At 42.0% G+C, this 23,461-nt stretch overlaps 1 protein-coding gene across 2 annotated transcripts in view; it reads right to left on the reverse strand.

Annotated features, from left to right (window-relative positions):
- Positions 1-3,484: 3,484 nt before the first annotated feature.
- LOC132828806 (TBC1 domain family member 17-like) overlaps positions 3,485-23,461 on the reverse strand; it is a 51,079-nt gene continuing 31,102 nt past the window's right edge. For both annotated transcript variants that reach the window (XM_060845933.1, XM_060845922.1), the window contains exons 7-10: positions 16,671-16,761; positions 12,051-12,199; positions 7,168-7,309; positions 3,485-4,263 (exon numbers count right to left, since the gene is read on the reverse strand). In XM_060845933.1, coding sequence (XP_060701916.1) covers positions 4,104-4,263; positions 7,168-7,309; positions 12,051-12,199; positions 16,671-16,761 — 542 coding nt within the window. In that variant the 3' untranslated portion in view covers positions 3,485-4,103. The remainder of the gene's footprint in view (positions 4,264-7,167; positions 7,310-12,050; positions 12,200-16,670; positions 16,762-23,461) is intronic.

Raw genomic sequence — 23,461 nt, forward strand, 5'->3', positions numbered from 1 at the left:
GTATCTGTTTTTGGCGAATACATTGTAGAGGTGTTCTTCTTTTTGCAGTTCTGATGTGCTGCAGTGTGTTGTGGCCCTTTTGAATAGTGTCTTGATGCAACTTCTTTTGTGTGTGTTGGGATGGTTGCTTTCGTAGTTCAGGACTTGGTCTGTGTGTGTGGCTTTTCTGTATACCTTTGTGGCGAATTCTCCATTCGGTGTTCTCTGTACCACCACGTCTAGGAATGGGAGCTGGTTGTCCTTTTCTTCCTCTCTGGTGAATCGGATTCCTGTGGGTGTGGTGTTGACGACCCGGTGTGTGTTTTCTATTTCTGTGTTTTTAATGATTACAAAGGTGTCATCTACATATCTGACCCAGAGTTTGGGTTGAATTTGCGGTAAGACTGTTTGTTCTAATCCTTGCTTTACAGCTTCTGCTATGAGTCCAGAGATGGGTGAGCCCATGGGTGTGCCATTGATTTGTTCATATATTTGGTTGTTGAATGTGAATTGTGTTGTGAGGCACAGGTCCAGTAGTTTGAGTATGCTGTCTTTGTTGATAGGTTCCCGTCTTGTTGTCTGTTCTGTATGTCCAGCAGGTTGGCTATTGTTTCTCTGGCTAGGGTTTTATCGATAGAGGTGAACAATGCCGTTACATCGAATGAGACCATAGTTTCTTCCTTGTCTATATGTATATTTCTGATGATGTCCAAGAATTCCTCTGTTGACTGTATAGAGTGTCTGGATCTGCTGATCAGGTGTTTCAGTTTCTGTTGTAGTTCTTTCGCCAGTTTGTGTGAGGTGTCCCTCGTAGCGATACGATGGGTCTGAGTGGGATGTCTGGTTTGTGCACTTTAGGTAGTCCATAGAATCTGGGGGTGGTGTTGCTTTCAGGTTTCATTTTCTGTAGGTCAGACCTGGTTATCTGTCTGTTTTTTTGTAGGTTCCTCAGTGTGTTGTTTATCCTATTGGTGAGCTGTGGGGTGGAATCAAACTCTCTCTTTTTTGGTAGGTGTTGGCAGCTGCAAGTAATTGTTGGCTTTCTGGATGTACTCTGCTTTGTCCAGGATGTCATTCTGCCTTTGCTGGTAGTATGATTATGTTCTTATCATTTCTTAGTGTTTTTAGTGCTTCCCTCTCCTTGGTGTTGACGCTGTGTTTATCTTTTCCTTGTTATCAGAGGTACAATACTTTGTCTCACTGTTTGTTGTGTCTCTTCTGAGTGTGCATTCTAGTGCTGCTAGGAAGTCTGCTGTCTTGGCGTCCCTGTGGTTATAGTTGAGTCCCTTAGCCAGTATTGTTTCTTCTGGGTCTGAGCACGGTCTGTGGGAGAGGTTTCTAACCCAGGTGTGTGCTGTGGTGGCCTCTCTGTTGTGTTAGTTTGGCCATTTTTTTCTTTTAGTCCTGTTCTGTCCTATGGTCCGGATCCATTCCTGATTGGTGGTTTTTGAAATTAATGATTTTTGGCGTGCGATTTCTTGTCTGAATTTGTGTAGTCTGTTGTGTGCCTCTAATTATTACCTGGATCATCCTGAATCCGTTCTGTCTGGCTGTCTGTCTGGCTTGTGGGTTGTTGACTGGTGGTCTGTATCTGACATGGTGGAAGGATTTGATTCTTTCAGTATTCATGCAGGAACTGGAGTTGTTCGTATGTGGCGCTTAGGCGGTTGGCACAGGATTCCCATATCCTGGCTTGTCTTAGCGTCTCGTAGGTGTTCAAAGTTAAATGAAGACTTGTAGCTCGGGTGCTTGTTGTGGTTCTGTTCGCTGAGCTGGGAATGTGTTGCAGATGTTTCATCCCCTGTCTAGGTGACATCCTCAGTGCTTGGGAGCCTCCTGTGATCGTTCCTCCGGCATTTATAGTGGCTATAAACACTACTATTATAGGACAAGCCAAACACAGAACTGCCAGGGAATTCCTAGAGGCATGGCACTCATCCACAGATTTTGAGTGCCATGCCTCTAGGAATTCCCTGGCTATTCTGTTTGGCTTGTCCTATAATAATGGTGTTTATAGTCACTATAAATGCCAGAGGAAACACCACCGAAGTGCTTCACAGGAGGCTCCCAAGCACTGAGCACGTCACCTAGACAGGGGACGAAACGTTTGCAACACAAATTCCCAGCTCGGCGAACAGAACCACATTGATTATCTGAAAAAGGGGAATAAGTATGCTCACTGCAAGATGACAGGAATAGCAGTGCTCAAAGAATCAGCACTATGACAGTTTTGGGATTTCTGTGAGCTAAGAAATGCACCACCTGCGAAGTATAATATGGTAGATTTCTAAGCAAGAGTTGAGTGTGTGTCGCTGGAAAAGCACAGCAGGTCAGGCAGCATCTGAGGAGCAGGAAAATCAAACATTTCGGGCTGCAGCCCTTCAGGAATGAGGCTGGGAGCCTCGGGGGTGGAGAGAGAGATCTCACTTTCTCCCTAGCCCCACCCCCTCTCCCATTTATCTCTCCACCCCCAAAAGCTCCCAGTCTCATTCCTGCTGAAGGGCTCCGGCCCAAAATGTCAATTTTCCTGCTCCTCCGGATCTGCCTGACCTGCTGTGCTCTTCCAGCAACACACTCTCAACTCTTGACCTCCAGCATCTGCAGACCTCAGTCCCCTAGATTTCTAAGCAACAGTAATAAGTGAAAAATAATACACATGAACAAAGTTAGTGAAGCTTAGCTAAAGAAAGAGGCTGTATTGTGAGAATTTGAAGGGCTTGAGGCAGAAAAGAATTGGGAGTTGTCTCCAGAGTGGATATAAATTTAAGAGGCATTTTTAAAAAAATTCTGGAAAGGAAAGACAGTGAGAGAATTTTCAGTTAACCAGGATTGGGACTTACCACATGGTATTTCAAGAGGAGAAATAGTGCACCTTTAAACTACACCGGAGAGTCTGAGAACAGGATTCAGATCCTGCACCCTTTGCCCAAGAGGCAGTGAACAACAGGTTTACTCCTATTGAATGGAAGAGTCTGAAGGAATTTTAATTGACAAGTCAGAGCTGAAAGTGCTTTTCTTACAAACCAAAAAGTGCCACCTTAAACAGTAGGAGTTGTACCTGGTGCAAAGGAAAACTATTCGAGTCAGTGGACAATCATCCCAGCTCCCAATGTTGTTCAGGGCAGTACCCTCGACTCAGGCATGGTCAGTTACTCCATTTATTGCCTTCTGAGGAAGTGTTCACTGTCACAGGTGTTCTCCCTAGTTAATAATAAAACGTGAAACAACTCCAGAGAACTGATTTGGTCATTCATCTTACTGTTGCTTGTGGGAGCTTGATGTGAACACATTGGCTGTTATTGCTTTAAAAGTTGCTTCGATCAATGAGCACTCTGGAGAATCCTACAGGGCACAAAATGAATTTATGTATTTTCAATGAAATTGAGCCCTTCTGTATAATTATGTGGGCAGTGTTCAGAGTTCAGTGTCTTAATGGAATGGTTTCAATACATCATACAAAATCTTAAGTTTCATGGAGCTCAATGAAAGAAAGGTCAATACCAGGATCACATTTTATTTAACATTATTCAGCAACAATTATGAAAGATCCATTCAACATTTATCCTCCCAGTGCAAACTTAAGTAAAGTGAAATGCTTTACAAATGCAGATTCTTTGCAGCCTACTGAAGTATCTCTGATAGGGCCTAAATACAGTTTGAAGCATTTTTACCAGTTGAGGGCCGGTTATTAAAGAACTAACAGATCAAGTGGTAGAATGGCAGTCAGGTGGTAGTATTTCTCACACTACACTCCCAGTCTCCGCTATGTTGTTGTAGGAAAGCACTGAGCTGAGGAACGTTCATGGTGACAGACAATCACCCCTTGACCACTTGTAATGTCTCAGTTGGACCAATATCATTGAATCTTACGCATCGCCTTACTGAAGGACAATTACTGGGCACAGCAAAGGCCCAACCCCAAGGTAAAATAAAATCACATGCCTGTAAATACAAGACTTTTGTTGCTGGGACCTCAGTAATGAGACTGACCAATCAACCAGCTGGGCTTGAAAATACAATGTAAACATGAAAAGGTTTCTGCAGAGGCATGTTTAGTTTTGGAGATAGCTCCTCAAAGCAAGGCAGAGTCCTGAACTGCAGGGAAGGACTTGGCCTAGATGTAATCAGGAGAACAAATCCATCAGCTTAAACTTAAAGAAGCTCTTTTTCTTCTCCTCTGCACACAGTTTCTTAAAACAGTCCAGCACAGATTTATCGCAGTAGTTGAAGAATGCTTGCTCTGCTCTTTCAAGAACGCGGTCCAAGTTGAGTGTCCCCTGCAAGCTGAAGGTATAAGATGTGTGGTATAAGAGAACAAACATAGAAATGCAGTATATGACCAAAGACATCACTCAGGAAATGGCCAGCTGGTATAACTATCTGCTATCATGGCAGACTCTTCAATCTTCCTTGATCCTGTCAGATCCAATGCTGACCTTATTAAGTTTGAGAATGGGGTTGATGGTATAATTTAAAACAACCCCGACTGTTAGTTTCAAGAATTTGCGGTCACGTTTCCAAACTAAGAACAGCTTTAGGGAGATATTGGCACCTGGTAACCAATGAATAATTAATATTGTCTCCATAATCCCCAAACCTTTTCTGTCATGAAGAGTGAGGATTTGCAGTCTGACTGACAGGTTAACAGATCCGGATGTGGAAATTCCTTCTACATGTATGGTAGCCACCCTTATACCCAGTGAACAGGGTGTTCAGTAATACATGGCAGGCCAGTTTTACAATTAACAGCTATACCCATCAGGCAGCAGTATCCTGATGGATGGAGACCCAAAATCCATCTACTGGGATGGTCTGATGCAGAGCTTGATCCTGGTACCTTTTCACCAAGAATCAGGAATGCTACCACAGAACCAGAGAGCAATTCCTAATGAGTGACAAGTTTGGGAAAGGAATTTAAAATCAGAAGAAATAATGTTTTCATTCTCCCGTCAGTTGTTACAATAGAAATACAGAGCCAGATTCCTCAGTGAGCATCCTAATCTATTCTTCACACTCCATCGTTCCTTGTCCTCAAGAGTCCTCCAAGAAGCAGCAGCAAGTACAAACTGGGTATTGGTCTGTCCTGAGATCATCCCTTTATACAGAATGCATGGAACTAAAACAGGCCACTCAGCCCCACTGGTGTGTCTAAGTGTTCCTGCTCTACACCATGAACCACATCAACTTATGTTATGGTGGAGGCTACTCAGCAAATGAGTGCATATAAACAGTAATTCCAAGCAATGACTGGTGCTGGTATCTTCTTTCACCAATTAGCTATCAGAAGTATATCATTCAGTAACCTTCCCCACCCCAATTTATTTCACCCACTAACTGCATCCATCTATTCTTTCCTTCTGCCTGCCATTTTACATAAGAACTAGGGGCAGGAGTAGGCCATCGGCCCTTCAAGCCTGCTCCACCATTCAATAAGATCATGGCTGATTTTTTCATGGACTCAGATCCATTTACCTATGCTCTCACTGTATCCCTTAATTCCCTTATTGTTAAAAAAAATCTACCTTAGCTTTAAAAACGTTTACTGAAGTCAACTACTTCACTGGGCAAGGAATTCCACAGATTAACAATCCTGTGGGGGCATGAATCTATGCTTCATATATCATGATCCTCTCTCAAAGGTGCCCAAAGCCTTTTTCCCAACCTGTGGTGTCATACTAGCACAAAGGGAGATGGCTCTGGTTATTTGAGGACAATCATTACGAAACTACCTTTTTCAGGACCTCGATCAGCTGGGGAAATGGGCCGAGAAATGGATAAATGTTTGGTCTTGCATTTTGGAAAGTCAAGTCAAGGTAAGAGTTTCATGGTGAATGGTAGGGCCTTAAGGAGCGTAGTGGAATGGAAGGATCTTGAGTTCAGGTTCACAATTCTATGAAAGTGGAGTCACAGGTAGACAGGATAGTGAAGGCAGCTTTTGGCACACTGGCCTTCATCAGTCAGGGCATTGAGTATAGAAATTGAAAAATTACATTGCAGTTATACACGATGTTAGTGAGACCACACTTGGGGTATTGTGTTCAGTTTTGGTCACCTTGTTGTAGGAAGGATGTTATTAAACTGGAAAGTGTGCAGAAGAAATTTAAAAAGGATGTTGCCTGAATTCAATGGTCTAAGTTTATAGGGAGAGGGTGGACAAGCCAGGACTTCTTTCTTTAGAGGGTAGGAGAAGGGGAGACGTTATAGAGGTGTATAAGATCATGAGAGGCATGGATAGGGTGAATGCACTCAGTCCTTTTCCCAGGGTTGAGGAATCGAGGAACAGAGGGCGCCAGTTTAAGATTAGGGGGGAAAGAATAAAAGGGAACCTGAGGGGCAAGTTTTTTTTTACACAGATGCACATGGAATGAGCTGCCAGTGGAAGTAGTTGAAGTAAGTACGTTAACAACATTTAAAAGGCATCTGCAAAAATACACGGATAGGAAAGGATTAGAAGGATATGGGCCAAGTGCAGGGAAATGATGTGAGCGTGGATGTACATTTTGATCGGCATGGACCAGTTTGGGCCAAAGGGTCTATCTCCGTGCGGTAGGACTCTGACTACCTCAAGCTGGTGACAAACCAAGGCCTGCTGCTTCATCAATGATCATCCCTACATCAAAAAGTTACAAGTTCAAATGTTCACTGATGATTTTCCAGCTCCATTCACACTTCCTGAGAATGAGAGAACTGGATCACACCAACACTGGAGCTGACAGGTGTCAGGTAATGACAAATCCCAAGAGAAAGCCAAACCACTTTCACTTGGCAAAAGGCATCAATGTGACTGTGACTACTGTTAACACCTCAGTGAAGGAGAATCTTAAAAAAACAGCCCTATCAACCCTGTGACCGCAGCAATGTCCAGGTATTCCGTGACCTGTGCCTCACCTTCTGATCCTGTTCAGGTGAAAAATCTCAACAGACTAAGATTGGAATGTGGTTTCCCATTGCCTTATTAGAAAGACCCAGAGGTCAGTTAAAGGCCAATTACTACTGCTCAGGGAAATTTCCCCATACAGCAGGTAACTCTACGGCAGCAGCACTGCCCACATCAAGCAGGTACAACATAGCAGTCTGTCTTTAAGCATGTTATGTGACACTTAAGTCGGAACACTGAACAGTAAATTCAGGCAAAGCCAATCTATTGTCCTTGGTGAATTGAGAGCAAGTGATTGACAGTATGTTTACCTGTTAGTAAACTGGACGAGTTCGACTTCATCCGAGCATTTTAATAGCAGCTCCTTTTTCTCTAGCAAGATTGCAGCACAGATGAAAAGTTCAAAAGTGTAATCATTATTGGTTGATGGCAACTCAGGCCTAATCTTGCCTTCTACAGTTTCAGAAAACAGAAAAACAAAATCAGTGAACATCAGAACCACATATAACAGCCAACTCTTTAAAAAAAGATGCAATATATTTATTTAAAAGGAGAGCACAGATTTACTAAAATTTAGAGGTTCTTTCAATTTTTCAAGTTGCTTTTCCTGATTAAAAAAAAGGAACTGCTACCACCACCCTTTAGGAATGGGCCAACTGGCTGCAGATGCAGGTAAATATGGGCGAGTGTGCAGTAATAGGTCTTAAGAAAAATAAGGAATGGGGCTCAATGAAAAGTGATCCAAGTTGTCATTATTCTATGAAATTGGAACATCAGGCAAACAGAGGTGAAGAAAGAGTGATGAATTTACACAAAAGCTTTATTTAAGACAGTTCCAGTATTGCAAACAGATTTGTGCTTCCTCTATAGAAAGCTGAAATTGAGACTCACTAGGATGATCCCAGGGTGAGGAACTGAAATTAGGAAGCAAGGGTTCTGAGGCTGTTTTCATCAGAATAGGGAAGGTCAGAGATTTTCCATAAAAGATAAATATACTTTGAGAAACATATCAGCCATATTCGAATGGCTGAGCAGACTCGATGGGCCGAATAGCCTAATTCTGCTCTGATATCTTATGGTCTTATAAAGACTTTTAATACTCTATGTAGAGAAAGGATGCTTCGTCTGTTTGGCAGGGGGATAAACAGCCGTGGATTTGAAATTGGCATTAAATTTGAACAGGTCTGAAAACCATAAAACCTGATGGGCCACATACCTTCCTCTGTGCTAAACAGCTCTATGGACTATTTGAAAGCAGTAAGAACAGAGATATTTCTTTCCAGAGAGGGGTGATGAGGCATGGGATGCTTTCCCATTATGAGTTGCTGATGGAAATATTCTGCATCTTTCAAAGGGAAAAGGAATACAATTTTGGAGCTGAGAACTGTACAGGGGCTATGGAGAGTGTAGGACAATGGGAACGGTTCGGAATGCTCTTGCTTACAGCTAATACAGCCACTTAGGGCCGAACAATCTCCTCTGCATTGTAATCATCCATAGAGTTCACAATTCAATATGAATATTTTAAAAAGATGAGTACATGCTAACACTTCCGTCCAAAGAATTCTAGCGTTGTAGTAGGCAGCTTAAAATCAGACTGTGCTGTTGATCAAATTTCCTTACAAGTTATACTCATTTGAAATATCAGTAAAAGGGAATCCAATGCATTCTTGAAAAGTGAAAATTACCAAGAGGGCTGAGGGGGGGTTTTAAAGAGTGAATACAGGCACAATGGGTTGAATGGCCTTTTTCTGTGCTGTATGATTCAATCAATCACTCTTTCTTCCATTTGTCCCTCCAGAAAAGCCATCTCGTTTAGTGCTCCATATCATCTCCTTCTTCACATCATTATATGTACTTTCTTCAAGCAAATTCTTTTTAAGAACACCAACAACTGTTTATGGCAGAGAAAGTCATCATCTGTATGGAATGATAGAATAATTTAAAAAAAAACAGGAGGTGGCCATCTGGCTCATCATACCTGGGCCTGCTCTTTGGCAGAGCTATCCATTTGGCCTTAATCCACCCTCTTTCCTAAAATCCAACAAACATTATCCCTTTCAAGTATTTGTCCAAATTCCTTCTGAAAATTACTGAACATGCCTTTCCGTAGTTCATTCAAGATTATAATAACTCACCTATGAACATTAGTTTATAGGTTATTGTTCAGTTCTGGGCACTGCACCTCTGGAAGGTTACAGTGGCATTTGATATCAAAGCTAAAATAGGTAAAGTATGAGAACAAGCTTTATTGAGTAAAGCTGATTTAGCAATGACATGAGCAGTGTTTCGAATATTAAAAGTGTTTGATTGGGTTAGATGCAGACAATTTCTGATGGGGAAGTAAGGTATGGGTGCATAACCTTAAAATTAGGGGCAGGTTACTCAAGGGTTGTCTGGAAACACTTCTTCACACAAAGGGGAGTGGAAGCCTGGAACTCTCCTCTACCAAAGGGTTTGGAAGCTGAGGAAATTGTGGCTTTCAAAGCTGAGCTCAATGGAAACTTGTTGGGTGTTGGTATCAAGGGACATGGGAACGAAGTGGATAAATGAGGTTGAACTGAAGAAAATCAAGTAACTAAATGGTGAGGTAGACTTCAAGAGCTGAATGATACCCTCCAGTTCCAACGTTCCTGAACTGTACTCAAAAATAATATTCCTTACTAACTAAAAGTGACTTTGGTTTGGGGCCTATGTTCTGTAGACCTATATGGAACATTACAATGAACAGAAAGGTTTTCTAAAAAAAATTCAGTCTTAAAATGGGAGCTTCGGGAGTGAGGACAACTCCTAATTGAGTTTGAGTTGATAGTGGCAAGTTGCATTCCTGAACAACTGCAGTCCATTTGGTGTCAATCCAACCACAATACTTATCCTATAGTGGTTTACCACAAGTGAATGGCTTGCTAGATCATTTCAGAGTGCAGTTAAGAGTCAACCACAATACTTTGGATATGAAGTCAAAGTGGGTAAGATTGGTAATTTCCTTCCCAACAGGGCATTAATGAATCAGATGTATTTTTACAACCATCTGCTAGTTTTGTGATTACTATCATTATTAAGGTAAGCACTTCTTTGGTCGAGATTTTATGAAGCTTAAATTCACTCATACTTGTCTCAAGAATATTAGCCTGAGGCCTCTGGATTACTAGCTTAGTAACATTACCGCTACATGACTGTTCACCTGAATTAGTGCTTCCCTTCAATATAAAATATATCTGGTATCTATCGTAGAGTAACAGTAAATAGCTGTTTTTTGACTAGAGGAAGGAAAGTTTACAGTAGCATTCCCCTGGGGATCAGTTTTAGATCCCCTCCTTGATGCAAATTAGTGATCTAGGCTGTAGTTTATCGGGACAAACTCAATACTTTCAATATGAACTGTATGGAGTACAGGGTTAATCTTTAACAGAGCACAGACATGGAATGAGCAGGCAAGTGACAGATGAATTTTAAACTGGAGAAGTGAGCAGTAATTCAAATCAGTAGGAAGAACAAAGACAGGCAAGGGTATAATTGACTTGGGATAGATGCACACAAAATCACTGAAGGCATTGGGGCCTGTTGAGAAAATGGCTCAAAAGACATATGGATGTAGTGGTTCTGTTCGCCGAGCTGGAAGTTTTTGTTGCAAATGTTTCGTCCCCTGGCTAGGAGACATCATCAGTGCTGTGGAGCCTCCTGCAAAGCGCTTCTTTGATGTTTCTTCCGGCATTTATAGTGGTCTGTCCTTGTCGCTTCCGGGTGTCAGTTTCAGCTGTCCGCTGTAGTGATTGGTATATTGGGTCCAGGTCGATATGTCTGTTGATGGAATTTGTGGATGAATGCCATGCCTCTAGGAATTCCCTGGCTGTTCTCTGTCTGGCTTGCCCTATGATAGCAGTGTTTTCCCAGTCGAATTCATGTTGCTTGTTGTCTGAGTGTATGGCTACTAGGGATAGCTGGTCGTGTCGTTTCGTGGCTAGTTGGTGTTCATGTATGTGGATTGTTAGCTGTCTTCCTGTTTGTCCTATATAGTGTTTTGTGCAGTCCATGCAGGGACTTCAACTTAGTGAAGCATTACAGACTGAACAAAGAGGTGGAATTTTATTTAGGCAAATGCATTGGAGCTGAAATGGATTCATTTCAACATGTATCCCAAGTACAGTAATATTCATCATTTTAGTTTGCTTTTGAACACAGCTTCTCATCACAGGATGACATCCCTCATCCGCTGAATCAGTTTAGTGAACTTGGCTGTACAAACTCCTATACAAGTACATAGACTCGAACAGAAAACATTTTCAGGTCAATGGAGGAGTGTGAACAATTAGATAGCATGTTCAAAAAAAAAGTCCGCAAAGAAACAGTGGGACAAGTGGCCTTCTGGACTATAAAATTCTATGGGCGAAAGTGAGGACTGCAGATGCTGGAGATCAGAGTTTAGATTAGTGTGGTGCTGGAAAAGCACATCAGGTCAAGTAGCATCCGAGGAGCAGGAAAATCGACATTGGGGGAAAAAGCCCTTTATCAGGCATCTCTAAGGTCGGGGTGGAATGTGTTGATGAACTGCTCAACCACCTCATGGGAGCACAAGATGGTGCCGATGCAGTCATCGATGTAGTAGAGGAAGAGATGAGGAGTGGTGCCATGTAACTACGGAAGATGGACTGTTCTACATAGCCAACAAAGAGACAGGCATAGGTGGGGCCCATGTGGGTGCCCATGGCTACCCCTTTCATCGGGAGGAATTGGGAGGATTCAAAGGAGAAATTGTTATGGGTGAGGACCAGTTCAGCCAAAACGAATGAGTGTGTCATTGGAAGGGTACTGGTAGGAACGTCAGGATAGGAAGGAAAGGAGTGCTTGGTGGCCCTGGTCATGGCGGATGATTCCTGATGAAGGGCTTTTGCCGCAACGTCAATTTTCCTGCTCCTCGGATGCTGCCTGACCTGCTGTACTTTACCAGCACCACTCTAATCTAGACTATAAAATTTTATGGTTCAGACCAGCTGGATTTTTCTTGCCATCATATTACAATGGACCTACTGGGGAGGTTGGTATTTGATTAATATATCTATCCACGGTGTGACAAATCAGAATGTAACATGACATTTCAGCCAATAAACAGAAACTTTATAATCAAACTCAAAAGCAACCTGTTCTATTTGACAGCACAATGACACATTGTATTTAATTTCACCAGGTTACTCACCTGCCCTCTGGAAATGTGTCATTCTTTCTGAATGACGGGCACTTTCTGCTTCCAGAGAGTTTAGCTCGAGATGGTGACTGCTAAGGATCTCAAACAGACGGATTGCATCACTGTGCTCAAACTCTCGCTGAAACCCCAGGAGCAGCCACCTGCCAAAAGGAAAGGGAAGTCAGTCCCAAAGGGATAGAGTAGGATAAGTTATAAGCCCACTTTTATTTAAAACCATCATTATAGAGTTTCACAACACAAATAGGCCGTTCAACCAACTGGTCCATGGATGATGATTCTGACTGTGGTTCCTATTTTGTAGGTTTGAGAGCATTGTGAGTCACACCTTCTTTTATCCAGACAATAGGGAGCGTCTGAAAGGAACTTTCAACTAATATGGCAGATGTTGACTCTGACTTTGAGAGGACAGTGGACTAGTTTTGGATCAGGCCAGAGATCTCAACATAGAGAAAACCACAAGTCCTTATAGAAAATACGTGGCCAATGTAGAATTCCCTCTAAGCCACACACCATCATGACTGGGAGTTATACCGCTTGATACTATATTCTGCCTCTCAAACTCATCTTCAATCAGAATTAACCAACACTAAACCTTTTGATTCAAAATCATGAAGGTTCTTCTTAGAATATATAAGAATTGTTTCCACTGGCAGGAAGGTCAGCAACCTGAGGAAGGAGACTTAAGATAACTTCTAAAAAGGACCCACCCTTCACCCTGCCAGAATACCCTCCCATTCCTTTCTCCCCCATATCTCACTTCTTTCAATTGTTTCCTCTATTGCCTCAATAGAGAGTTCCACATTCTCCTCATTCTCTGGGTAAACGGATTTCCTCTGAATTTTCTATTGAATTTAATAATGACTGGCCTCATTGCCTCTAGCTCAGATCTCCCTAAAATTGAAACATCTTTTTCTTCACTATCAAGTCCTTCAAAATCATTAGGAGTGGGCCTGCTTTCTGCTTATTGATTAGTGATTCAATGTGGATGCTCATGACCACCACCTGCTAAAGGCAATAAGGTTGGCCAGCACACACTGGCCTTGTCAGTGAGGCCAACATCCCATGAAAGAACACAAGAAATGGAGACTAATTATGAAGTATTAGAACACTCAAGGAGCTCAACACTATCCAGAATAAAATGGCCTGCTTGATTGACAACCCATCTATTACCTTAAACACAACTCTCTCAACCATCATTGGAAAACAGGAAGCCTAACAAGGTAATTTATTTTTACACCTGCCAGAAGTCCAGGGGAGATTTTATCCATTTTAAGAAAACAGTTAAGTTATTTTCCTGTGTATTTTACACATTTAACCTCAGTGATGAAAGCTCTTCAGTGAACTGGTGGATCTTGTTAACCTCCCCCAGAGCACCTTAGACAAAACGAGCTGGTAATGTGCTCTAACACAGTATGGAGCCAACTGTGCACTTCAGGCTTGTACATCAAACTTAGCCAGAAGGCTTATTAGCAGCGAATGGGAAAGAGAAGGTGAACAGAGCTCCTGCTCTCACCATAGTTTACAATACTGGCTCAATATCGAAAGGCTTATTTAAAATAAACATTAGAAAACATTTTGCTCTGAGGGCGTAGGGTTTGAGCTCATATTAAATGGTAGCGGTTTTTGTGACACTTCAGAATTTGAGGATTATACCTTTATATGGACACACAAAATATTCCCATCCAGTTCTTCCCCCATCATCTGGAATGTAATATTACTCAGGTCTTTATTATGTTCTAGAATACTCTGCCTTGATATGTTGGTGAAAGCAAAATCAATTCTAACTTTCAAGCAAAAACTTCAATTTATAGTGTCTTTGTAATGTCTCAAGGAGCATTATAAAATAAACTATGATAAAGAGCAACAGATGAAGCTATTAAATGGTCAGATGATCAAAAGCTTGTTTAAAGAGACACATTTTAAACAACCTCAGAAGAGGAAAGTGAGAGGGAGGGGTGGGGTCCAACACTAAAGACATGGAGCCACAGACGTACAGAATGGAAACAGACCCTTCATTCCAACTTGTCCATGCTGACCAGATATCCTAAATTGATTGAGTCCCACTCACCAGTATTTGGCCCATATCCCTCTAAACCCTTCCTATTCATATACACATCCAGATGCCTTTTAAAGGTTGTAATTGTACCAGTGTTTTCCACTTCCTCTGGCAATTCATTCCATACATGCACCACCTCCTGCGTGGAAATCCTTCCTCTCTGACCCTAAACATATGCGCTTTAGTTTTGGACTTGACTATTCACCCTATCCATGCCCCTCAAGATTTTTATAAGGTCACCCCTCAGCCTCTGACACTTCAGGGAAAATAGCCCCAGCCTATTCAGCCTCTTCCTATAGCTCAAACCCTCCAACCCCGGCAACATCCTTGTAAATCTTTTCTGAACTCTATCAAGTTTCACAACATTCTTTCTATAGCAGGGTAAACAGAATTGAATGCACTAAAATGGTCAGCTTGAAACTGACTTAAAAGTATAAAGAAACTTTCTATTCCACATAGCAAACATTTCACTAAAGATGAAATTAATAGTTTCCTTTCTAAAGGCTCGTGACATTCATGTTTTGTTATTGAAGGAGACGGTTCCGTATTGTGAGCGCAATTCTCCGATTTTATGGCGATAACATTTTGAATGGTTTGAGGTCACTGCCTCGGATCTCCATTCTCCATGTTTTCCTTTTAAATAAAAAGAACTTTTCTTACCCATTTGAACGTGCAGGGAAACTATTGTCACTCTAAGTTTTCAGTAAACAGTGTATGGACGTAACATTCATTTCACTTGCTTCAACTCTGAGCACCACACATGTTCAGCCAAGTAGCTTAGCTGCAGCCATTCCAAGACCAGCAGTAGCAGCCTTGTCCGTCACATCATTGATGGCAAAACAACCTCTCAACTTGTTCAATAGATCGAGATACAGTTTATGGAGTTGAGGGGGGGTGGGGGGTGGGGGGGACGGTATGATTCACCAAAATCTAGGAACTGCTTTATGGAGAGAGGAGAACGGAGAGTAACATTCGACCTGCTTCAGAATGGGGGGCTTTCATCAAAAAGCTGAAGAGCTGCATGGTGCTCCCTGGGTCGTCAGGTGTATTCCTCATTAAAGAGTGGGTAGTGATTTTGGTTTTACCAAGCGATGTGGCGTGCGAGAGAGTGAATACTATGGAAGGCGGCTGGGCCCCTGTCTCTGGCAGCACTGAGCAGTGTGTCTGTGCATTGGCCCTTCTCTGTCTCTATCTTGGTTAGCAATGGGGGAAGCAATTGAAATCAGTTTACATGATAGGCGAGCATTAGAGGAGTTCAGAATCTCAAAGGTTAACAGTCTGAAGGAGACTAGAGGTTGAGTGGGAAGAGGACAAAGAGCTTGCAAATAAAAATGAAGAAAAACAAAAACTGAGCAGTGAGGATCTGGAAAAGAAGGCCTAAGACTGTGGTTGAGACACGTTCTATTGTCAGCTCCAAAAAGGAAACTGGATAAGCACCTGAAGGACATGCAAACTGCAAGGACAGGCGAGCAGGATTAACTAAATTGTTCTTGCAGAGAGATAGCACAGACCTTGTGAGTGAAATGTGCCTTAGCCATTCCCTGATAAGCCTTCTCTTTTCTCGATAAAAGCACCCTAGTCTGTATAATTTTTACTGATAGTTTAAAACTCTGTTCAGCTGCTGTCCTACAGACACCCTTTTTCACTCTCCAACATTACTTTACCACTGAAAGGGCGAACATGGGGACAGGAGGCGGTTATTCAGCTCCTTGAACCTGTTGCACCACTAGATCCTTGATGATCCTTGATGATCCTTAATGAGATCCTTGTTTACTTCCATCTATCCACCTTGCTTTTGTAAGCTTTAAAATCTTTCCACAACAAAAATCAAACAAATCTCAGTTTTGAAATATACATCTGACTCCCAGCTTCAACATCATTTTTGGGCAGAGTTACACATTTCCAGTCCTTTGGTTGTGAAGTACTTCTTCCTGACATTATCCATTAAAGACCTAGTGTTAAAGTTAAAACTATGTCCCTCCTAACCCAGAGGGGATTGTTTCTTTTCACCTTCCCAATTTAAATGCTTTCACCACCTAATTAATCTCTCAATCCAATCACTCCTTAATAAGTAAAAAGCAAACAACTGTGGATGCTGTAAGACAGAAACAAAAACAGAAATTGCTGGTAAAATTCAGCAAGTCTGGTAGCATCAGTGGAGAGAAATCAGAGTTAACTCAGTTCTGAGGAAGGGTCACTTGACCCGAAACCGATTTCTCTCCACCAATCCTGCCGAGCTTTTCCAGCAAATTCCGTTTATGTTTCACTCTTTAATAATCACACAAACTTGAGCTTTCTTCATAACATCCACGGTCTCTCTGAACCATGTTGAGAAGTGAAGCCTAGATTAGAGTTTGAACGACGGGCAGCCCTTCTGGGAACCAAGGTCTTTCTCGGGAAAGAGGAGGATTTACGGCTGTAACTTATGGAGATTTTCACCTCAGCAAGGATGGAAGGAGGGCTGGAACCACAAAGCCAAATCTTGTGTATTCCAAACACACCTAACATTTCTGACAAGGAAAGGAGTGGTTATAAAGCAGCTATTATTATCTTACCTGTGGCAGAAGGTGAGTCCATTCATCCCATCCCTCAGGAGGTGAGCGTAAAGTTGCAAGTCCAGTTCCTTCAGGAGTTGTTCCTCAAGTCCTGGACAACCATGAAGTACATTGTAATTAATTAGTGAAAACAAAATTATAACCAAGAAAGTTGAGCCAAGACTTGCTTTTGATGATATCAGTGGAAACTCCCTGTAGACACAGGCTATTTCAATATCCTGGATGGTGTTATTAACTGGAAACTGAACTGGGGTAGTCATATAAATACTGTGGCTCCAACAACAGGTCAGAGACTAGGAATTCTGCAGCAAGTAGCTCACCATCTGACCCCTCCAAAGCAGGTCCACCATCAAGGCATGTGTCAGGAGTGTGATGGAATACTTCCTATTTGCCTGAATGAGTGCAGCTCCTAACAAGACAAGAAGCTTAACACCATCCAGACAAAACATGCCCACTTAGTTGGCACATCCACAAACCTTCACTCTCTCCACCACCAATACGGACTAGCACCTTCCAAGCTATGAGCTCTATCGCTTAGAAGGACAAAGTCAGCAGATATAAGAGAACCGCCAACACCTTCCAAGTTTCACTCCCAGTCACACACCATCCTAACTTGGAAATATATTGCTGTTCCTTCACTGTTGCTGAGTCAAAATCCTCAAACTTCCTCCCTTGCAGCATTGTTAGTCTACCAATAAACAATGGATTAGTGTGGTTTAATCGATAGCTCATCACCATCTTCTCAAGCATAACTATTGATGGGCGATAAATGTTGGCCCAACCAGCACCATCCACACTTCATGTATAAATAAAATAAAAACTTGACATGCATTGAAGTACTTTCTGGACTGTAGTCACTGTCACAATGTAGGAAACCCAGCAGATAACTCACACAGCAAATTCCCACAATCAATATCATCATCAGTTTTTTCTGGGATATTGCTCAAGAAATAAATACTGCCCAGGACACTGAAAAACTCCCATACTCTACTTTGAAATAGTGATATGGGTCTTCTAATTCCACCAGGACAGTTAGAAGGGAACTTGGTTTCATATCTCAACAAAAGATCATAGATTACAGAATCCCTACAGTGCAGACAGAGGCCACACAGCTCACGGAATCTGCACTGACCCTCCAGAGAGTATCCCATCTTATCTCCATAACTTCACATTTCCCGTGGCTAATCCCCCTAGCCTGTGCGTTCCTGGACACTATGGGTAATTTAGCACAGCCAATCAACTTAACCTGCACAGCTTTGGGCTGGAGGAGGAAACCCACACAGACATGGGGAAAATGTCTGCATGGAGTTTGCAGTCACCCAAGGCTGCTATCAAACTCAAGGCTGCAATCAAACCCAGGTCTTTGGCACTGAGAGGCAATGGTGCTCACTACTGTGTCAGGCACCTCCAATTGTGCAACACGACAGCATCAACTTTGAGCTCACATCCTGGCGTTGGAGTTGGACCTGGCCCCAGAACCTTCTGATTCAGAGATGACTATATTACTAAGTGAGCCTCAGATGATAAACTTCAAAGTTTGGTCTGCAAGTCAGTACAATATATAAACAAGCCCATTTTTTCAGCTGCAAAAATAATGTTTATGCATCTACCCAGCACAGGTTGACACTGCTCTTCCCTTACATGTTCATCATTCTGTACTCACATTAGTAGTCAGCTTCAATTTTTCACCTCACGAGTGAATGTTTTGCTTAATAATATTATATAACTGAGTGCATCGGATCAAGCAGGAAATAGCTGTATGGCGAAAATGCGTAGGAGATTAAGATATGGCTATGTTTTGTGTCAAGTGCTGACGTCACTTAAAAATGGTGACCATGCACACACATACAAAAGTGGTTGTTAATTTTACGTTTGGTGTAGAATTCAACCCTCGTTTTTTTAAGTGATTTTTGAGGCCTCAAGGTCAATTTATATGCTGGCATCCACAGAAGTTTAAGATTTAGAACTGGATCTCTTTCTTTCCACCCACGCCCCTAACCTCAGGCAGAGAACTGAAAACGTTAATTGAAATAAATTCACAGAGCACAGTTTCATTGCCTTGCACAGAGCCTATTCTTTCTCAGAAAAAGAATAGTTTCATCTGAGATTTTAAGATCCTCATTCTTGTTTTAAAATCCCTTCATGGTTTTCTCCTCTCTATCACTAATTACTGCCAATCCCAAAACCCTCCATGGTGTGTGTGTTCCTTTAATGCTGACGTCTTGTGCAATCCAATTTTAATGGTGACTATGTATTCATTGCCTAGGACTTGAGGCTCTAGAAATCTTTCCCCAGGCCTCTCGAGCTTACTTACCCTTGAGACATTCCTTAAATATCTACCCTTTTGACCAGGATTTTGATCATCTGGCCTAATGCTCCCTATCTAGTTCAGAGTTATGTTTTGTTTTATAACACTTCTAATACTGCATTGGCATGTTTGTATTACATTAAAAGTGTGATATATAAAGGTTGTTTTCTTGAAATATTCTGCCCTTTAAGCACATTGCCAGGGTAGAGAAGTCAGCGTTTGATACGGAGAAAGTGAGGACTGCAGATGCTGGAGATCAGAGCTAAAAATGTGTTGCTGGAAAAGCGCAGCAGGTCAGGCAGCATCCAAAGAGCAGGAGAATCGACGTTTCGGGCATGGGCCCTTCTTCAGGAATCCTGAAGAAGGGCCCATGCCCGAAACGTCGATTCTCCTGCTCTTTGGATGCTGCCTGACCTGCTGCGCTTTTCCAGCAACACATTTTCAGCAGCAACCTTTATAGGTCAGTGCATTGAGTATAGGAGTTGGGAGGTCATGTTGCAGTGTACGAACATTGGTTTGGCCACTTTTGGAATGTTGTGTGCAATTCTGGACTCCCTTCTTTAAGAAGGATGATGTGAAACTAGAAAGGGCTCAAAAAAGATTTAAGAGGATATTGCCAGAGTTGGAGAATTTGGACGAAAGGGAGAGGCTGCATAGGCTGGGGGTGTTTTCCCTGGAGCAGAGGCTGAAGGGTGATCTTATAGAGGCTTATAAAATCATGAGGGGCATGGATAGGGTAAATAGGCAAGCTCTTTTCCCCAGGGTGGGAGAGTCCAAAACTAGAAGGCATAGGTTTAAGGTGAGAGGAGATATAAAATGGACCTAAGGGGCAACTTCTTCATGCAGAGGTTGGTGCATGTATGGAATGAGCTGTCAGAGAAAGTGGTGGAGGCTGGTACAATTATAGCATTTAAAAGGCATCTGGATAGGTATATGAAAAGGAAGGGTTTAGAGGGATCTGGACTATATGCTGGCAAATGGGACTAGATTAACTTAGGATGTCTGGTCAGCATGGACAAGTTGGATTGAAGTAAAATCCCATATCAGTACTTCACAGATCAAAATGTTTCTCCTAGGAGTACTGGTTAAGGTTTATAAAGCATTATCATGAATATTTCTATTAAATCTCACTTTCATCTTCTCTAAAAGAGAACAAGCCCAACTTCTTTAATTTCTGAGTTACTGAAGTCCCGTATGCCAGGTATTGTTCTAGTACCTCATCTGCACCCCCTCCAATGTCTTCACATCCACTAATTTCACAGCCTCAATGAGCAATGGAATTGCTTTGAGTCAAAGATAATTAACGATTTGGATTGTGCATTTTGGAAAGGTAATTCAAGACAGGACTTTTAAAATACCTATTAGTAAGGTTCTGGGGAGTGTTGCTGTGCAAGGAGACCTTGCAGTGCAGGTTCACAGTTCCTTGAAAGTTGCAGGCAGATAGGATAGTGAAGAAAGTGGATTAAGGTATGCCTGCCTTTATTGGCCAGTGCATTGAGTATAGGAGTTGGGAAATCACTTTGCAGCTGTACAAAGGATGAGGAGTGATCTCACAGAAGTTTATAAAATCATGAGGGCATGGATAGGGTGAATAGCCAAGGTCTTTTCCCCTGGGTAGGCAGAATCCAAAACTAGAGGGCATAGATTCAAGGTGAGAGCAGATAGATTTAAAAGTGACCTAAGGGGCAACCTTTTCATGTAGAGGGTGGTGCATATATAGAATGAGCTGCAGGAGAAGTGGTGGGGGCTGGCACAATTACAACATTTAAAAGCTATCTGAATGGGTATATGAATTGAAAGGATTAAGAAGGATCTGGACCAAATGCTGACAAATGGGACTGGATTTATTTAGGACATCTGGCCAGCAAGAATGAGTTGGACCAAAAGGTCTGTTTCCATGCTGTACAACTCTGACTGTATAAAAGCAGAGTATAAAGCTGCAACCTGATCATGTCACGGTAACCGAACAGGAGATGGCAGCAAAGTGTCAAAATCAGTAACACAAACAGCAGAATCAGTAAAAACCCACAGATTACAAACAGTAACATATAAAGAAAGCACGTACTGGGACTAAATCAAAGGATGTCGTGTAATTAGAAAAATTGCCAGGCCTCAGGGACTTTCGTTGTGTGGAGAGACTGGAGTTACTAAGATTGAACAAGAAAGTAATGGGAAGATTTAATGGAGGCTTTCAAAATCAGGAGGTTTGAGTAAATCAGGAGTAAATCCACTGGCAGATGTGTTAATAACCACAGGATAGATTTAAGATAATTTAGGAAAAGCAGAGACAAGGGGGTGTGGGGGAGAAATTCATTTTAACACAATTGGTGATGATTTGGAATATACGGTCTGAAAAGGATGGAGGGGGCAAATTCAATACTCCTGCTAAAAATGGTGGAGAAACAGTTGAGAAGAAAAACTAATTGTTCGACTGTTGAAAAGAGCTGTTATTCTTCAGTTCCTCTCTCCTTTGTGTACTTCATAAATTTTCCTTCAATGTGTCTGCAGTATTTGCCTCAACTACTTCCTGTGGTAGAGAGTTCCTCATTCTCCCCACTCTCCGGCTAAAGAGGTTTTCTCATTAGATTTATTCGAAACTATTCCTTTTATGGCCTCATGTTTTAGAAATGGAGTCGGGTTCTTTACATCTAACCTTAAAAATTCATTCATAACGATAAAGGCAGCTATCAGGTCACACCTCAACTTTCTGGTTTGTGAAGAGAAGGCCAAATCTGTTCCAGGGCATGAGGAGCTCTTGTGAGCAATGTTGCCAAGTGTCTCAGGTTGAGATGTGAAATTTAAATAAATGTCACTGCACATGACACCCACAACCATCTGAAGTAGTGCTGAGTAGTACAAATAATTGCCAAGGTGATGATCCAGGTCACCTGCCCCTCTGGTACCAGAGTGGGATCAGAGAAAAACAAAAAGTCATTTGTAGGTGTTGGCTAGAGTGCTCAAATTTCCAGGGATTCTCACATCAAGCAACAATCCTGTGAATGTCAGTATGACCAGAAAACTGCAAGTCAGTATATTAAAATTGGCTCCGGTATTTCTCAAGTTCACCTGTCTCTGACTTTAAAAATATTTAATGACCCTGCTTCCACCTCACTCTGAGGGAGAACCCCCCCCCATGTTTCTTTTTCTCTATTTTGTTTTTGTGACATCACATTAAGTTTCACTTTCCTGCTTGGAATGATATTGCTCCTTCACTTTGTATATCTATTTTTCTCCTCCCTAGCAACATCATTGTCCCCTTATGGATTCCAGACTGAGCAGGGTCTCTTCACCACTTCAGGTTATGTGTTTGCTTTCAGTTGGTCCCAGAGAGAGTGTCTCAACTCTCAGACACTTGAGTGTTAAAATCCTAATCCATATTTTTGCACAGAAATTCAGGCTGAGCAGCACTGAGTATGCCAGACTGTCAGAGATGCCACCTCACAGTTCATAGGTTAAACTGAAGCACCATCTGCTACACTGACACCTCAACACTGGATGAACAAGTCATTTTATGAGGAAAGCTTGGATGGGTAGAGCACACATCCACTGGAGTGGAGGAGAATGACTGGAAATTTTATTGAACATAAGATCCTGAGAGGGACTTGACAGGCTAGATGCTGAAAGCATGCTTCCCCTTTTAAAGGTGACTGGATCGAGGAGACACTGTTTAAAGATAAGGGGTTTCCCATTTAAGATGGAGATAGCAAGAAATATCTCCTCTCAGAGGGTCACTGAGTCTGTGGAACTTTCTTCCCCAGAGAGGTGGAAGCAGGGTCATTAAATATTTTTAAGCCAGAGACAGTCAGATTCTTGACCAATAAGGTCATACAGGTATCAGGTGTTGCAGGGAAGTAGATTGACACTAAAATCCAACCAGCCATAATCCTTACGAATCATGGAGGAGGCTCGAAGTGCCAAATAGCCTACCCCTTGTGCCAAACTCATTTAAGGTCTCATTGCTTTTTTGGATGACATTTAGGCCCTCAACCAGCACAGACAACAAAATCAATATACCATTCTCACACTAGTGTCTGTGAAAGCTTGCTGTGCACAGATTGGCTTCCATGTTTGCTCAAACAGTGACTGACACTTCAAAATGTCCTTCACAGATTGTAAAGTGCTTTGGCAAACTCTGAAGTCAAAGCAGATTCACAAATGTACACTCTTTTTTTCTTGACTCTATCTTTTAGCTTTCCTTGGAGTTTTGATGCATGTTTACACCCTAGAAAACACCTTCAGAATTTCCATCCACATTTAGATTGATGCATTGTCATTCTGCTTGCAACGGGAAAGACATGGTTTGTAAAGAAAATTGCAGCATGTAAACATCTAATTTTAATGTAATCGAGTAGGGAACAACACCGAAAAAGTCCAATTGTTGTCTCTAAACAGGAAGAGGATAGGGAATATTAGATAAAAGTAGAAGCTGTGAGGTCATATAATACAGGAGCAGAATTAGGTCATTTGGCCCATCGCATATAGG

This window comes from Hemiscyllium ocellatum, chromosome 2, assembly GCF_020745735.1.
Source record: "Hemiscyllium ocellatum isolate sHemOce1 chromosome 2, sHemOce1.pat.X.cur, whole genome shotgun sequence".
NCBI classification, from domain to species: domain Eukaryota; kingdom Metazoa; phylum Chordata; class Chondrichthyes; order Orectolobiformes; family Hemiscylliidae; genus Hemiscyllium; species Hemiscyllium ocellatum.